We start from the raw sequence: 13,570 nt of genomic DNA, 5'->3' as shown, positions 1-13,570 counted from the left end.
ATACACGAGTCCATATATTAGATATCAGGAGACAAATCTTTAGGGTACTCTCCGGTCTTAAGACCTCCTTAATCCATTCAAAAAAGTAATTTTTGGCTATATAACCGTAGAATCACAATTAGAAGCCCAGAAACCCATGTAACTACATGTATATACCCAACTGGGTATTCGCGCTGGTTGGTCGTTTGCCTCTTCGCCATATTTGTCTTTTTAGTTTCGACTCCGGAACTCCAGAACCGTACTACATGAACAAGGCCCTTCCCAATGACGGTAGTCTCATCCCGATGAACTGGGAACAGGCGCCTCGGAGGTTGCTGTACCTTTGCCCTTGCCTTCCCTAGCCTCGACTTTTAGTTCGCTATCGAAGATGTCGACGGACACACTCGCCTCTACGAAGTCCTCCAGCTCCTCGGTGACCGTCTTAAGCTTCTCCTTGACCGCCTCGGCCCCCTCGAAGCCGACGATGTGGCGCGCCGGGGGGTTCTCGTGCCCGCCTATCGCCGTCAGCGCGACCACCGTCTCGTTGACGAGGCGGTCCACCGAAGAGACCGACAGCTTCGGGTAGCGCTGGATGATGTCGGTTTCCGAGGGCTCCACGGCCGTCTCGGGGTTCATGTTCAGCATGTTGCTTAGCATGTCACGGACGCTCGGGGCTGGGTTGATCTCGCTGTCGTGGTAGGGCAGCTGGGGCGAGAAAGTGATCTTGTTGGTTAGCGACTGGATCTCCATATGTGGCTGCACCACCGTGACCTTAATGTTAAAAGGCGCGATCTCGTACGCCAGCGAGTCGCAGAATCCCTCGAGTGCCCACGTCGCCGCCGTGTAGATGGGCATCCCGGGCGTCCCGATGTGGCCGCCGATGCTCGTGAGGATCACAATGTGGCCCGTATGCTGGGCGCGCAGCAGCGGCAGGGCCGCTTTGATGAAATTGACCTGGGAGAAAAAAAATGGCCTCGAACTGGTCGCGCACCAAGTTCTGCGTGGCGGGCGAAGTCGAAAGTTCCTCGACAGTACCAACCACAGCTAGCATATCGATATATAAGCAGTTTGTTCCTGATACAGACACGTAGATGGTAACGGTTGTATTACCTTCCGAGGTACAACATAGCAGAATGTCTATGCGACCGAAATGCTCTTTGGCTTCGGCGACGGCGGCGCCGCACTGGCCCATGATGCGACCATCGCAACGGATGCTGCGTATGCGATCCTTCCAGCCCTCCCGATCTTTGCGGTTGCTCTTGCACTCGTAGATCAATTCGCGAAACTCGGCACTCCGCTCGTCATTCTCAATTTCAGGAGGCGGCAGACACGCGACTACGTAGTCGCCATGATTCAACAGTTGCCGAATGAGCCTGATGGCGAGGGGCGTGAGCGAAGATGTGAGAAACCATGTCCGCGGCGAGTTGTGCGTGGCTGCAGATGCACTATGCATTAGTCGCGTGGAAACAAAAGTAATTGGAATGGAGATCCCATCAGTTCCCGAATTCGTCGTTGCTTTTTCTCCCACTCTTCCACTCGTTTTCTGGCTTGGATTTGTTCGGGCCCGGAAACAATTGCAGATCTTGCTTTTAACGGCCGTTGACAGCTTGAGTTCTTTTTACTCCGTAAATCCCCTTCCAATCTTTTCGGGCATCAATTGATTCCGTCTCTTCTCTTTATTTTTCTCCGCTGGCGGAGGAAAAGGAAGCAAGAAACAAAAGAGCAGATGGGGCGGTAATTTTTAGGGGAAGGGAATGACGTACGAAAAGAAGCTGCTGCCGCCGGCGCGGAATGCACATGTCGAGCTGGGCCGGCCTCGTTCTTCCTCTCGGACATTTCCTGCTGCAATTGGCACGGCTGCGGCAGATCTTCTGCATACTCAGTCAGCGCCACAACAACAACAACAACAAAAAACCGCCAGCAGCACTCTTCTCAAAGGCGGCTATCTCGTTGGACGACAAGTTGGCAGCCACAGAACCAAAATAAGAAGCCTTGTGAAGACATCTAGAAATAATAAGTAGACCGAAGTCCTGGGGAAACAGGCTATTGGTAGGAACCGCAGATATATGAGGGTTGGTAGGCTGGCAGGCTGGCGCCCAGACAGGCCGAGAGGGAGTGATGGAAGAAATTGACAATGAAACAAATAAGAATAGTATTATGATTATAGCAGCTTCATGTAAGTATGAAGCTGCCTGTCCAGTCCTACACGCGCCGTCATTATTCGCTCTATGCACTTACTGTGCCAGTTCGGGCCTTCCTGAGTAACCTCCATGTCGCAACGCCCTTTCTGTGTAAGTGTTTGGAGGAGTCTGGTACTGGTACAAGTGTTGCCATCCCAGCCGGCAGTTGCTGAGTTGGGTAAGTTATTAATGATAAAGCCTCAACTACAACCCACCCTCCTCAGGGACTACGCCAGCGAATTCTAGGACAGAAGATGGCAAGGCCGTGAAACCGACTATGTACGAGCGATCTTGTGGACCGGAAGAGAGCCGCGACCAGGAAACTCTGAGCGTGGCTCCCCTGCGATAATCATGCAACAGAATCCAAGGATGTGACAAGTTCGGCAGCGCTGGGCTTTGCATTGTTTCCTTTGATTAAGCCCTGGTTGATATAGTTCCGAGGGATGGAACCTGGTGAGCTTGCTCCAGCCCCGGATCTTCATTAACCGCCGACTTTGACATCTGCGGTACAGGGTCTGTGGTGGAACGGCGATGCAGGGTTGCGGCAAGACACTTCAAGTCGCTGGCGTGCGTAAATACAGAGCAGTAGGTACTTGGTGCAGTGACAGGACTCTGAGGGCCCAATAGATACAAATCAAATCCGCCAATACTCCCTCCACCCCGGGGCTGTGGTTTGTCCCGATTAGAAACACGTGGGTTTCAAAGTCAAAAGGCAAGTAAGGTAGGGACGTTTCGAAACCAACATCGAAGAAAACAACGCCAGAGTCACACCTCCTGGATGCGAGTTGCATGCATTGCATAACGGGCTCATGTAAAACTCGTTTGTGCTGCGCGTTCGTCCTTGATTAGCTCTATGTGGCAGGAGGATATGTCGGCCAGGGGTGCGAAAGTGATCGAAACAAACATCGATCCTGCCCTACGTTGTATGTAACTCTGACTCCTGAGTAGGTAGGTAACGTTGTGGTGACAAATACCCGTCTACCGAAGCGGGATCCGGGGAAGCCAACACCAATGTCAGGTACAAAGGTACAACCTGTTACGGTAATGATCCGAAGTCGGGAGGGAAAGAGAGGGGCATTGATTTCAGTGTTGATCTTCTTCCGTACGTGCATCGCAAGACTTTGTTCTACTGTACCTACTACAGTTAGCAGGCTAGGTTGTACTTATGTTAACCCAAATTAGAAACCCAATTGAATCAATGAAGATGCCATTCAACATAGTAAGGAAGGTGAATTCAGTCTGGTATATTGTCGGGTGTATGCTGTTGTGCCATTGGTCCAGACGGTTTGATTTTGAAGTGCCCGTCGAATGATTAATTAGCTCCAGTAAGCTCCATCCTCGTGTTATGTAAAAAGAGTCATCGAAGAGCCAAGTGCGACGCAAAGGTACTTGACGAAAAATGAAAGTCAAAACGATTAGGCGCAACCCTCTTGTTCGTCACCACCGTTGACTTCTCGAATATAGAGCACCCAATCTTCTGGATATCATCTCGAACATCCATATTGTACTGCTACCTATTTGCCTCCCTCCCGGCTAGAGTAGCGACCCCGCTTCTTGCAAGACAGTCTGACAGCCAACCAACTTGTCCTCCTAGCTTTATCATCGACTGTAAACCCTACCCTACCCGGCCCAAAACTCAAAACACGATGCCTTCAAGAAGTGATATCACTTACTTTGGCGCCGGCCCGGCCGCCCTGCCAACTGATGTCCTTCAGACGGCTAGCCAAGCGTTGGTCGACTTCCAAGGTACACACAGCTCTCCAAGGCCGAAGTTGTCCTAATTACCCCATCGAATGAGATGCATCCATTGCTAACGTCCCTCAAGGCACTGGCTTGGGCATCGCCGAGCACTCCCACCGATCTGCCATCGCTACTAAGATACTCGAGGAGGCTAAAGCGGACCTGGCAAGCTACCTGGATGTGCCCGAGGACTATGAGATCCTGTTCATGCAGGCCGGTGGCACTGGCGAGTTCTCTGCCACTATCTACAACCTGGTCGGAGCCTGGGTCACCAGGAAACAGCAAGAGGCCGAGAAGGCCGGAGCCGATGAGGCCAAGGTCCAAGCAGACCTCCAGAAGCAGGTGGATGAGCAGCTCAAGCTCGACTACGTCGTGACGGGTAGCTGGTCCCTGAAAGCCTATCAGGAAGCTTGTCGCCTGCTGGGCCCGGAGCATGTGAACCTCGTGGCAGATGCACGAACCATCAACCATGGGAAGTTTGGCAAGATCCCCGAGGAGAGCACGTGGAAGCTGTCAAGGAATCCGGCCATGGTATTTTTTTGTGACAATGAGACTGTTGATGGCGTCGAATTCTGCAAGTTCCCCGAGGCCCTTGCACCAAAGGCCGACGGCACCGGGCCCATCGTTGTGGCAGATATGTCATCCAATATCTTGTCAAGGAGGATCCCGATCAAGAACTACTCTCTCATTTTCTTCGGAGCTCAGAAGAACCTGGGCTCGACCGGTATTACAGTTGTAATCGTCAAGAAGAGCCTGTTGCCCCCAGTATGCCCTCAGCCGTCCCCGACTCTGCTGAGGAAGCTTGGACTGCCCATTGGCCCTATCGTGCTCTCGTACGAGATTATTGCCAAGAACAACAGCTTGTACAACACTTTGAGCATATTCGACGTGTACATTGCCGGCTTGGTACTCAATAAACTCTTGGCCTCGTTCCCGGACAAAGTAGACGGCCAGGAAGCTGTTGCGAACCAAAAGGCAAAACTCATATATGAAGCTCTGGAAAGCCAACCCGATGCCTACCGTATCGTCCCCGCGCCGGCCAATCGATCTAGGATGAACATCTGCTTCCGTGTTATCAAGGTAAGACCACCCTTTTATGTGTAACGGAAACCGGCTAGTGCATGGGTCTAATCTGTGAGACAGGGAGGTGATATGGATGCAGCCGAGAAGGCATTCTTGGAGAAGTCGAAACAACAAGGCCTCGAAGGGCTTAAGGGCCACCGAAGTGTTGGAGGGATCCGCGCTAGCAACTACAACTCCGTACCACTGGAAGGTAAGTCACTGCTCTCTTATATTTCCCTTCTCGTCCGAGAGCAACTTTATCTGGCCAGTACTTGGTCGGGTTTCTTCGGGACTGAAAACAATATCTTCATCCTCACTATGCCATCAAAATCCCGTGTAGCTACACGCTCATCTGGTAATTATACTGATCTTATGATGTGTAGGAGCCGAGAAACTTGCAAAGTTTATCAGCCAATATGCCAAGGAGTAGGAAGCTCATAGTGAGTGAGGTGTATTGCTAGTTCAAAAAGGGGTCGAAAAGCAGCATTGATTTGGTTACTTCAACATTATTGGGGAGACAGCTACCTACATACGAGGTAAATATGAATTCTAGCTTTAAAAAGTATGACCTGTACTTTCCCTATGCGTCATCATGATCGCTAGTCACTCTTCTCCTCAGAGGTCCCAACGGCAAATGATCAATTGACCTTAAAGTGCCCTTGTCGAGTAATTTTGGAAACTTGGATTTCAACTCATCCGCTTCACCCTGGCGGCCCTTCTCTGTGTACACACGGTGCAGAAGATCTGCTATCGCAATGGTACGCGGATTATCGAGTTCAAAAATCTTTGTCTTCTCGATGTGTGCAAGCAACTCGACGCAGCATATTTCGGTATCGTCTTTCTGGCCCTCAAAGGAAGAGAACATATGCTTGTCCCCATTTGGCGTGAACCCAATCAGGATGCTTGGGTGTGGTTATCTCGAGCAAAACGCGTGACAACGCCCCGGCCTCCGTAATCCTATCACAGAGGATATAAGCTCGACAGAGGTTGGACTTGGTCATGACCATGCCGGGGGCCTAGTGTGCGTTCCACAATTGGGACAATATCCTCGAGCAGAACTGCGGCTTGATGGGGTTGTTTAAGTTCGCAGTAGATCTTTAACAGGTCGTTGATGGACCAGAGGGTGTATGCGTGATCTTCGCCAAGAACCCGTTTCCGCTCCTCGACAACTTCCAGCACCAAGCTCTGAGCCTCGTGCAGCCGGGTCTTCTGCGCACATAGGTTCATCCCGAGCTCGTTCTTGGCCATGAGCGTCTCGGGGTGGCTCGGGCCGAAGTAATGGAGCCGTCTGTGCAGGACATGACTCAACAACCGATAGGATTCTTCGTGTCTCCCTATATGGAGGTATGTACGGGCCAGATTGAACATGGCGCTGAGGGTGATGGGGTCATCGCGCCCCAGCATGTGAGTCAGCCGGTCTACGGCTCTGGAACCCGCCATTGCGGAAAGTCCCCGCATGCCTGCGAGCCAAAGGGCCCGCGTCAAATCGTCTAGGTTTATCAGGTAGTGTAGGTGTACAGGCCTCCAGGGCGGCCAAAACAGCCAGAATTACAATGAGGGGCGTGACCACCAGAGTGCCTGCCGAATCTGCGTCTGTACCTCCAGACACGACTGAATCTCAAAGAGGTTCCAGTAAGTCGTCGCAAGAGCACTCTGGGCAAAGACAGTTGCAGGGTGAGCCGCCCCGAGATGTGATTTTCTTTACGCTGCGACCTTTTGTTGCAGAGCTCTGGCGCGCCTCCAGAATTCATTCTCGGCATACACTAGGCCGAATTTCTCCATGTTTGATGCTTGGTCAAAGGATATGGGCAGCGTAGTGTATGCGCTCTCGGTGAAGGATATGCACGCGCCGATATGGGGCAGTAACTGGCGACGAAACGTGGCCCCTGACGTCTCCATATCTATTGGAAAGGAGGACGCAATGATGGCACCGACACAGTCGAGCCACTGTCGCTGCTTCTCCTGGTTCAAGCGATCTCTAGCCCACTGATGTATGGCCGGATGCAGTGAGAGGTACAAGACGGTCTTGGCTGCGCCCGGGTAGCTGATAGGACTGTCTTCGGTGCTGGCGAATGAAATGATGGAATGTTCGTAGAGCACTCTTGCTGCTTGACGAACGCGGACCTCGACCTCTTGTGCCGACGTAAGCTCGGTCATCATGGGGATATGGACTCCTAATTGTTGGAGCATCTTGACGTTATCTGATGAGCGTGAGAACAGCACGTGGGGGATCGAAGCGAAATGCATGAATGCCAGAAGATGGATCAAGTCAACGGCATCCACATACCAGGTCGTTGTTCGGCTCGTGATGTCAGCGAAGGGAAGTTCCCATGTGGCAATGATGTTGGCCTCCGCCGCACACGTTATAGAAGGACGGCTCAGCAAGCTTTTGCGGCACATCAGTAGAGACTTCAAGTACTTCTCAAGCGGCAAGAGGTTCTGACGGATTACGGAGGCGGCCTGCTTCAAGTCAAGCGCTAAGTATCCCAGCTCCATCGCAATCGTCTGCGCGGGTTCACGGTACTCCTGGCTGACAAAATGAACTTCCCTGTCTGGATATGCCAGCCTGAGTAAAAGAACAATGGCCTCTTCGGGATCCATTCCTCTGAACAAAAGGGTTCCGATCGTGTTGTACATCTTGATGTCCGGGTTCCGAGTCGTAACGAGTATGTGGTCGTTACCAGAACGTGGAAGAAAGGCCGATAAGTCCATTTCAGGGGTATTAGCATTATCAAGTACAAGGAGCCACGGTTTTGATGTCTGAGAAAGCCATTGTATTCCCGCGCCAGACCCACCACCTCTACCTGCATGCCGTGATATACTTGCATAGCTGCTTTCCGCATTGGCTTCACTTGAGCAGTCAATCCAAAACACGCCCCAGTACCTGCATGACATGTTAGCAAGGTGATGATATTCTCGGACGCTGTGGGGATGGTTACCTTTCCCAGCTGTCCTCCAGGTACTTCAAACAAAACTGGGTCTTTCCAGATCCCGGAAATCCGTATATGACGAATATCTTTGGTTTCTTACATATCTCACTACCGAACCTCCTCCGCAAGTCAGCAGCAGCCTCCTGTCGGCCAACAAAGAAATCTGACCGCCGGCGCACGAGGTAGTGGACATTGATGGAGAATGGCGATGCGCAGTCTGCAGGTGTCTCGTCTTTGCGGACGGGCTCAGTGGATTCTGCCCTGAGTGATTCTGCCGAATCTTGCAGATTCGCTTGAAGATATGCAATTTCTGATCTCATCTGCTGCAGCTGGGTGTCTGTGGCGTTCAGTGTGTACACCATGCACCGACGGCCTGATCTCTTCGGAATGGACGCAGAAATATTCCGCCCGGTGAGGTGGGATGAGGATATGCCTATCAATCCTAACCCAACCTACCTGAAATGGGCGTACTTACCATTCAGTGGTGGCCCCCGAACATGCCTTGGCTGTAAGATTGCCAGACAAACCCTCGCCGACTGAAGCTAAACTGACTTTATTTATCACAGTGGACTTTGCCCAACCGAAGCTGCGTACGCAGTAGTTCGTATAATGCAGAAATACCCTTCAATCCGTCTCCCTAAGGGAGAAGTTGTCGAGCTGACAGGGGTAGAGAAGCAAAAGATGACACTTGTGCTGCAGATCAAAGACGGCTGCAAGGTGGAATTGTAAAACACTTATTACTTACAAAATTGCTGTCTTTCATAACTATCAAATTCCAACTCTATACTCTACAAAACAAGCTCATCCGCCTCTCCCTTCCTCATGATCCTGATGGATTCTGTCGCCTCATTCCACCGTCGGGGAATGGCGCTGGGCGCAGCTTCTAAATACCTAATCAGTGTTGCTGCAACTAGTGGGTAGCCCGGCGCGTCTCGAGAAGCAAATTTGCACATATGTCGATGTTCCGCCCGGATGCCTGCACGCTCTGTTTCATCAAGGATCGGGACTGCAGATGTTTCCGTTACGATCTGGTCGGTCAACTCGTTTGCTCACTTTACTACAGTCAGAGACGAGATGCGGAAATGAGCTACTTACGTAGTCGTATTTGGCGCCGAGATCAGTCTTTAATTGCTCCCAGAAGAAGAAGACATGGAACCTCTTCATTTTAGGTTGGAAGTTATCTGTGATCTCCTGGAGAATCTCTGAACCGTCCTTCAGGGCGTTGAGGAGTTGAGAATCTGTATCAATCATCTTGGACGGCATCAATGAAGAGACCATGCGTTGGGCGTATGAGGCGAGATTGGCCCGACTGCTGCCATTGTGGGGTGTGCCGAAGAACAACATGGCGTATGTAGAGACAAAAAGAGCGTGGACGTGTTCCATCTTCTTTTCCTTCCTGCTTTCGGCGTAGATGAGTGCCTGTGAACATGAGTTAGCCTGGACAACAGCAACGCGGCGCTGATGAGGTTCCGTACGCGTTTAGCGATGATCCCGCCCAGTGAGTGGCAAATAAAGATGAGTGGTCTGCGAGTTGCACCATTAATCTGGGATGTCGTCAGAAAATGAATTGAGGCTCACAGATGAAAAATAATGAGAGTGAGGAGCAGCAGACTTACCGATCTATATGCAGCCAATTCCTGTGCCAGGGTAGTCGCATGCTGTAGAAAAGTATCGGACGAGGTTCTGTCGAACAGTGCCGCTACGCTGGCCTGGTAACTGAAGGTCATGATGCGACTGTTGCGGAGGTCTCGAGGGAGCATGTCCCCATCACCGAGCCAGAAGCTCTGTGTCTTCTCAGCAGTGAAAGACTTCACCGCATGGCCGTTGAGTCCGTGTATAGCCACGATACTGTAGGATAATAAGCCTGCCAATATGCAGAAAAGGCCAAGACGACGTGAACTCACTCTACTACTGGTTTCTCGCCACAGTGGACAGTTGTTAGTGCAGCTGTTTCTGTGACATCCAACTCAAGCACGTTGTCCTTTTGGGTCTCCTGGAAGCAGCATAAACCTAAGATCTTCTTCAACACCATCATGCTGGATTAGAACTAAAAAAAAAAAAAAAGGATAAAATCGGCACAGATTGTATCGCGATCTTGTGGGTTCTACGCTGGGTTTGCTGAGACTGTTCGATAGAGGTGGAAGCGAACATAGGGATAGGCTTAGGTTGGTAGCCGGGTAAGCTCGAAATCTACCTCTCCATAGCACTGCACTGCGAGTTCACACACTCAAGTCTCAAGTGATATCCCCTGCATGAGTTGGGTACAGACCTCCTCAAACCCCCAACCCAGCACCGATTCTGGTTTATGGTGGCTGACATGGGTGGTGCTATTCAACCAACCGCGTGCTAGGGGCCTATCGTCAACATCTGCAAAGCACCCGTGCATTATCATACACATATGCCAGGGTATGTCTCGGCCTTTTCGGTACCACCCTGTCCCCCTGCAATGAAACTGTGACTAGGAACTTGTCGGTTTCCTTTTGTGCGAGATCCTGAACCCGTCGAACTAGATGCAAGTTCTTACTCGATATAACCAGTCTTGGCGCTTGGGGGCTGTTCTGGGGGCTGTTGCAATCATTCGATATTCACAAGGGAAAGGGTACACCATGGTATCAGCGGCAATATCTTACCCCTTAGAGGCTCAGAACCTCCATTAAAAATAGCCAAGAAACCACAAACAGAGTGATATTGTATTCATCAAGTGCAGTCTAAGCTACATATCATAAAAACGATAACCACATTAGGCTTTCATCTCTTCCTTGAGCCACTCAGGAATCTCCGGCACCTTGTCCCAACCGTCGAGGTAGCTCTCCTTCGGCACGCCCTCGCCGGACGGCTTGGCATAGACGGCCGAGACGTACCAGACCGTCTCCCCTGGCTGACGGTGTGCTGCAGCGTGGGGATGACGGTGCGGCTCTCGAGGAGATTGGAGTTGGGGTCGGCGTTGACCAGCATCGCGCTGCGCCCGACTTTCCCCTTGCCCGCGTCCGTGTCCGCGTCCACGTCCTCGAGCGCCTTGATGCCCACAGCGCCGGCCCCGAGCGACACGGCAAAGGCGCCCTCGCGGCACGCGGCCCAGCCCTCGGGCGTGTTGAGGTCATAGTTGCCGATGATCTTGGGGAACGTGCCCTCGCCGCCCTTTCCCGCATCATACAGATCGAGGTAGCGCCCGTCGGGCTCCCGCCGGTTGCGGATAGCGAAGGACCCATCCGCCGTCATGACCTCGCGGCCCGCGGCCTCGACGCGGTGCGCGCGCAAGTGCCAGTTGGGCGTCGCCTCAGCGGGCGGCACGAGCGTGGTCCGCACCGTGACGTCGCGGAACGGCTTCCAGATCGAGACGAGCACGGGCGTGATCTCGTTATTGCCACTACCATCATCATCCGTCCCGCGCGTCTCGAGTCCTGCATATTCGGACGCCCGCCGCGTCTTCCAGTACTCGCCGCCGTCGTCCGACAGACCCAGCTGCGACGCCAGGGCGTACTGCTCGAGCGTCAGGAGGCCCGGGGGCACCGAGTAGCCGTAGGCGCTGCTGTAGGCGAAGGCGCCGTACTTGGCGTGCGTGCCCTTCATGGGGTAGCCACAGGCCTGGCCCGAGGAGAGGAGCATGCAATGCCCTCCGAGGTAGCTGTTATGATGATCACGTTAGCCGGGTCTTCAAGTGGTTTGGTCAGAGCCCTAGGCGAAAGCATACCTCACGATGTGTCCAGGATGCTTCAGCCCTTTTATCTTGGGGATGGCATCTCGAGGAAGCTCTTCTTCTGAAGTCCAAAAGGGGTGTTCTGGCGGCACTGCTAAGCAGATGAACCCAAGGCATGCCCAGTACTATTATAGGTTAGCTGAGATTCTCTGAGTCACGTTTTTGTTCGGGTCTTACCGGACTCCCAGGGCTGTTGTAGTTTTCAGCCATCTATGGAATTTTTAGCAATGTTTCACAATACGGGTTTGTAATCCAGGGGCTGATGATGAATATACTTACATACATATTTGGGTACGAATACCCAATTGTGAGAGTTCCACTCGGACTCCATATATCTGGCTGCGTCTGCCACCACCTCAGATGTCGAAGCACTATCCCCTTTACCATTCCCCATGTTAGGGGGAGCAGGCAGCTCGACTCCGGCGTAAGCCAACGCACCCCAGAATGAGATCATGGCGAATCGGTACCCAACACTCCGTCCGAATGGGATTGCTCTCCCTATCCAATTGTTAATACACGTAACCGGCAGTGAAGAGTGCAAGGAGAGCGATATACCTTCGTCGTCGAAGTAGTGAATCAAGTCGAGAGCGGCCATCTGGGCCCGTTTCTTGAACTCTTCCGCCCGTTCCGGTTCTTCGTCGCCTGCTAATTTGGCGTACAGGAGCTGCAGGAAGTGGATGGCGAAGCTGGATGAATAGTAGTCCATTTCTACCAGTCTGTAAGCGATTGTACATCCTAGTTCGCTTCCCCTGTATGCTACCCGAAAGGTAACTCACGATGAATGCCTTCTGGGCCATCATTGGACCACCCATCGCCTCGGTAGAATGTGTTGAGGTGTTCGATATCGCTGTCCAACCTGTCCTGCGAGAACTTGCCGCCGTTCTTCTTGAGGCCAAGGTTGGCAAACACGCGAAACCACAGCCAATTGGTGTTTGGCATGCTGTCACATGATTTTAGTAGCAATAATAATGATGAGACCAATTTAAAGGGGGGGTTCCTTTACTTCTTCTCATTGATCGAGTTTCCCAACCACGCCTCCACATTCCCACGTTCCTTTCCATTCAACGACTGCCAGAACACGGGTGCGACAGCCAATGCGTAGCCTGTGGAGAGCATCAGAAAGAATTGCGACTACTTTAGACCGCCGTCTCCCCCTCCCCCCTTTTCTTCCCACTTACCGAACGGACACATCTCCACCATCCTCTGGTCATTGTCTCGTGGGTAGCCCCAGAACTCGGGGTTCTCGGGGTCGGTCCCGGCCTTGATGCCCTGCACCCACCACTCGGTGCCGCGGTACTCGCCGCCGCCGGCCAGGAGACAGGCCAAGCCCCAGAGGGGCCGGCAGATGCCTTCGATCTCGGACGCGGTTTGGTCGAAGCGGACGGCGGTGGCGCCCGGGCACCGCACGCGGGACTTCAGGGGAGAGAAGAAGGGCTCGAGGGGGTCGAGCAGGGTCCTCAGCAGTTCCTGTACCGAGGCGCGGTCGGTGATTTTGACCTTGGCGAAAGGATGCACCGCATCGTAGCCAAGTACGAGACCGATTGTTGGTTCCATTGTCTCGCGACTTTTGCTCGATTCCTTTATATACAACTGATGCAAAATATAGGAACTGCAAAACTCCCAGTGTACCTCGAAGTCAAAGTTATGTCGGCGGTTGTTATACTAAGACTTGGATGCCAAGCATCAGCCCACTTCCTCCACGGGTATCCATTACCCCAAACTCCAAAGGAGCATCTTTCCCCCCATAGCGCATAGTTGCAGTTGCAGTGAGGGGGTAAATGGGTATTGCGTGGGGTGTGGTGGTGTTCGCGGCTAATGTCAGCTGCATATATCAGTCTTCAACATCCGCCAATGGATGCTATAGTTCCCGTCCATGGGTCCACCCGCTCGGCGGATTTCGATGCGAGCTGCGGATATGTAGGCCAATCTATAGCCGACTATATGTACCTCGTTACACAGCCATGTCTGCTTACATACTTAAA

At 52.4% G+C, this 13,570-nt stretch overlaps 5 protein-coding genes across 5 annotated transcripts; 1 reads left to right on the top strand and 4 right to left on the bottom strand.

Moving 5' to 3' along the window:
- Positions 1-276: 276 nt before the first annotated feature.
- PG994_008805 (uncharacterized protein) lies at positions 277-1,432 on the bottom strand (the record flags this gene model as incomplete). Its single annotated transcript, XM_066860214.1, has 2 exons — positions 277-933; positions 971-1,432. 2 exons carry the CDS (start codon positions 1,430-1,432, stop codon positions 277-279), a joined length of 1,119 nt encoding a protein of 372 aa, XP_066713803.1.
- Positions 1,433-3,805: 2,373 nt separating this feature from the next.
- PG994_008804 (phosphoserine aminotransferase) lies at positions 3,806-5,391 on the top strand (the record flags this gene model as incomplete). The annotated part of the gene is made up of 4 exons (XM_066860213.1): positions 3,806-3,905; positions 3,985-4,979; positions 5,043-5,172; positions 5,345-5,391. 4 exons carry the CDS (start codon positions 3,806-3,808, stop codon positions 5,389-5,391), a joined length of 1,272 nt encoding a protein of 423 aa, XP_066713802.1.
- Positions 5,392-5,921: 530 nt separating this feature from the next.
- Positions 5,922-6,401, bottom strand: PG994_008803 (uncharacterized protein; the record flags this gene model as incomplete). Its single annotated transcript, XM_066860212.1, has 1 exon — positions 5,922-6,401. The coding sequence occupies one exon, from the start codon at positions 6,399-6,401 to the stop codon at positions 5,922-5,924; it is 480 nt and encodes a 159-aa protein (XP_066713801.1).
- Positions 6,402-6,662: 261 nt separating this feature from the next.
- Positions 6,663-9,926, bottom strand: PG994_008802 (uncharacterized protein; the record flags this gene model as incomplete). The annotated part of the gene is made up of 6 exons (XM_066860211.1): positions 6,663-7,845; positions 7,901-8,228; positions 8,486-8,528; positions 8,987-9,310; positions 9,508-9,739; positions 9,796-9,926. 6 exons carry the CDS (start codon positions 9,924-9,926, stop codon positions 6,663-6,665), a joined length of 2,241 nt encoding a protein of 746 aa, XP_066713800.1.
- Positions 9,927-10,631: 705 nt separating this feature from the next.
- PG994_008801 (uncharacterized protein) lies at positions 10,632-13,142 on the bottom strand (the record flags this gene model as incomplete). The annotated part of the gene is made up of 9 exons (XM_066860210.1): positions 10,632-10,727; positions 10,775-11,516; positions 11,583-11,713; positions 11,766-11,798; positions 11,872-12,086; positions 12,144-12,296; positions 12,365-12,528; positions 12,592-12,691; positions 12,767-13,142. The coding sequence occupies 9 exons, from the start codon at positions 13,140-13,142 to the stop codon at positions 10,632-10,634; spliced, it is 2,010 nt and encodes a 669-aa protein (XP_066713799.1).
- Between the last annotated feature and the right edge of the window lie 428 nt (positions 13,143-13,570).

This window comes from Apiospora phragmitis (genome assembly GCF_038363925.1).
Source record: "Apiospora phragmitis strain CBS 135458 chromosome Unknown utg000008l:1.0-3514335.0:1.0-3519231.0, whole genome shotgun sequence".
Taxonomy (NCBI): domain Eukaryota; kingdom Fungi; phylum Ascomycota; class Sordariomycetes; order Amphisphaeriales; family Apiosporaceae; genus Apiospora; species Apiospora phragmitis.
Note: the sequence above shows the minus strand (reverse complement) of the source record. Positions and strands in the feature narration are given on the sequence as shown.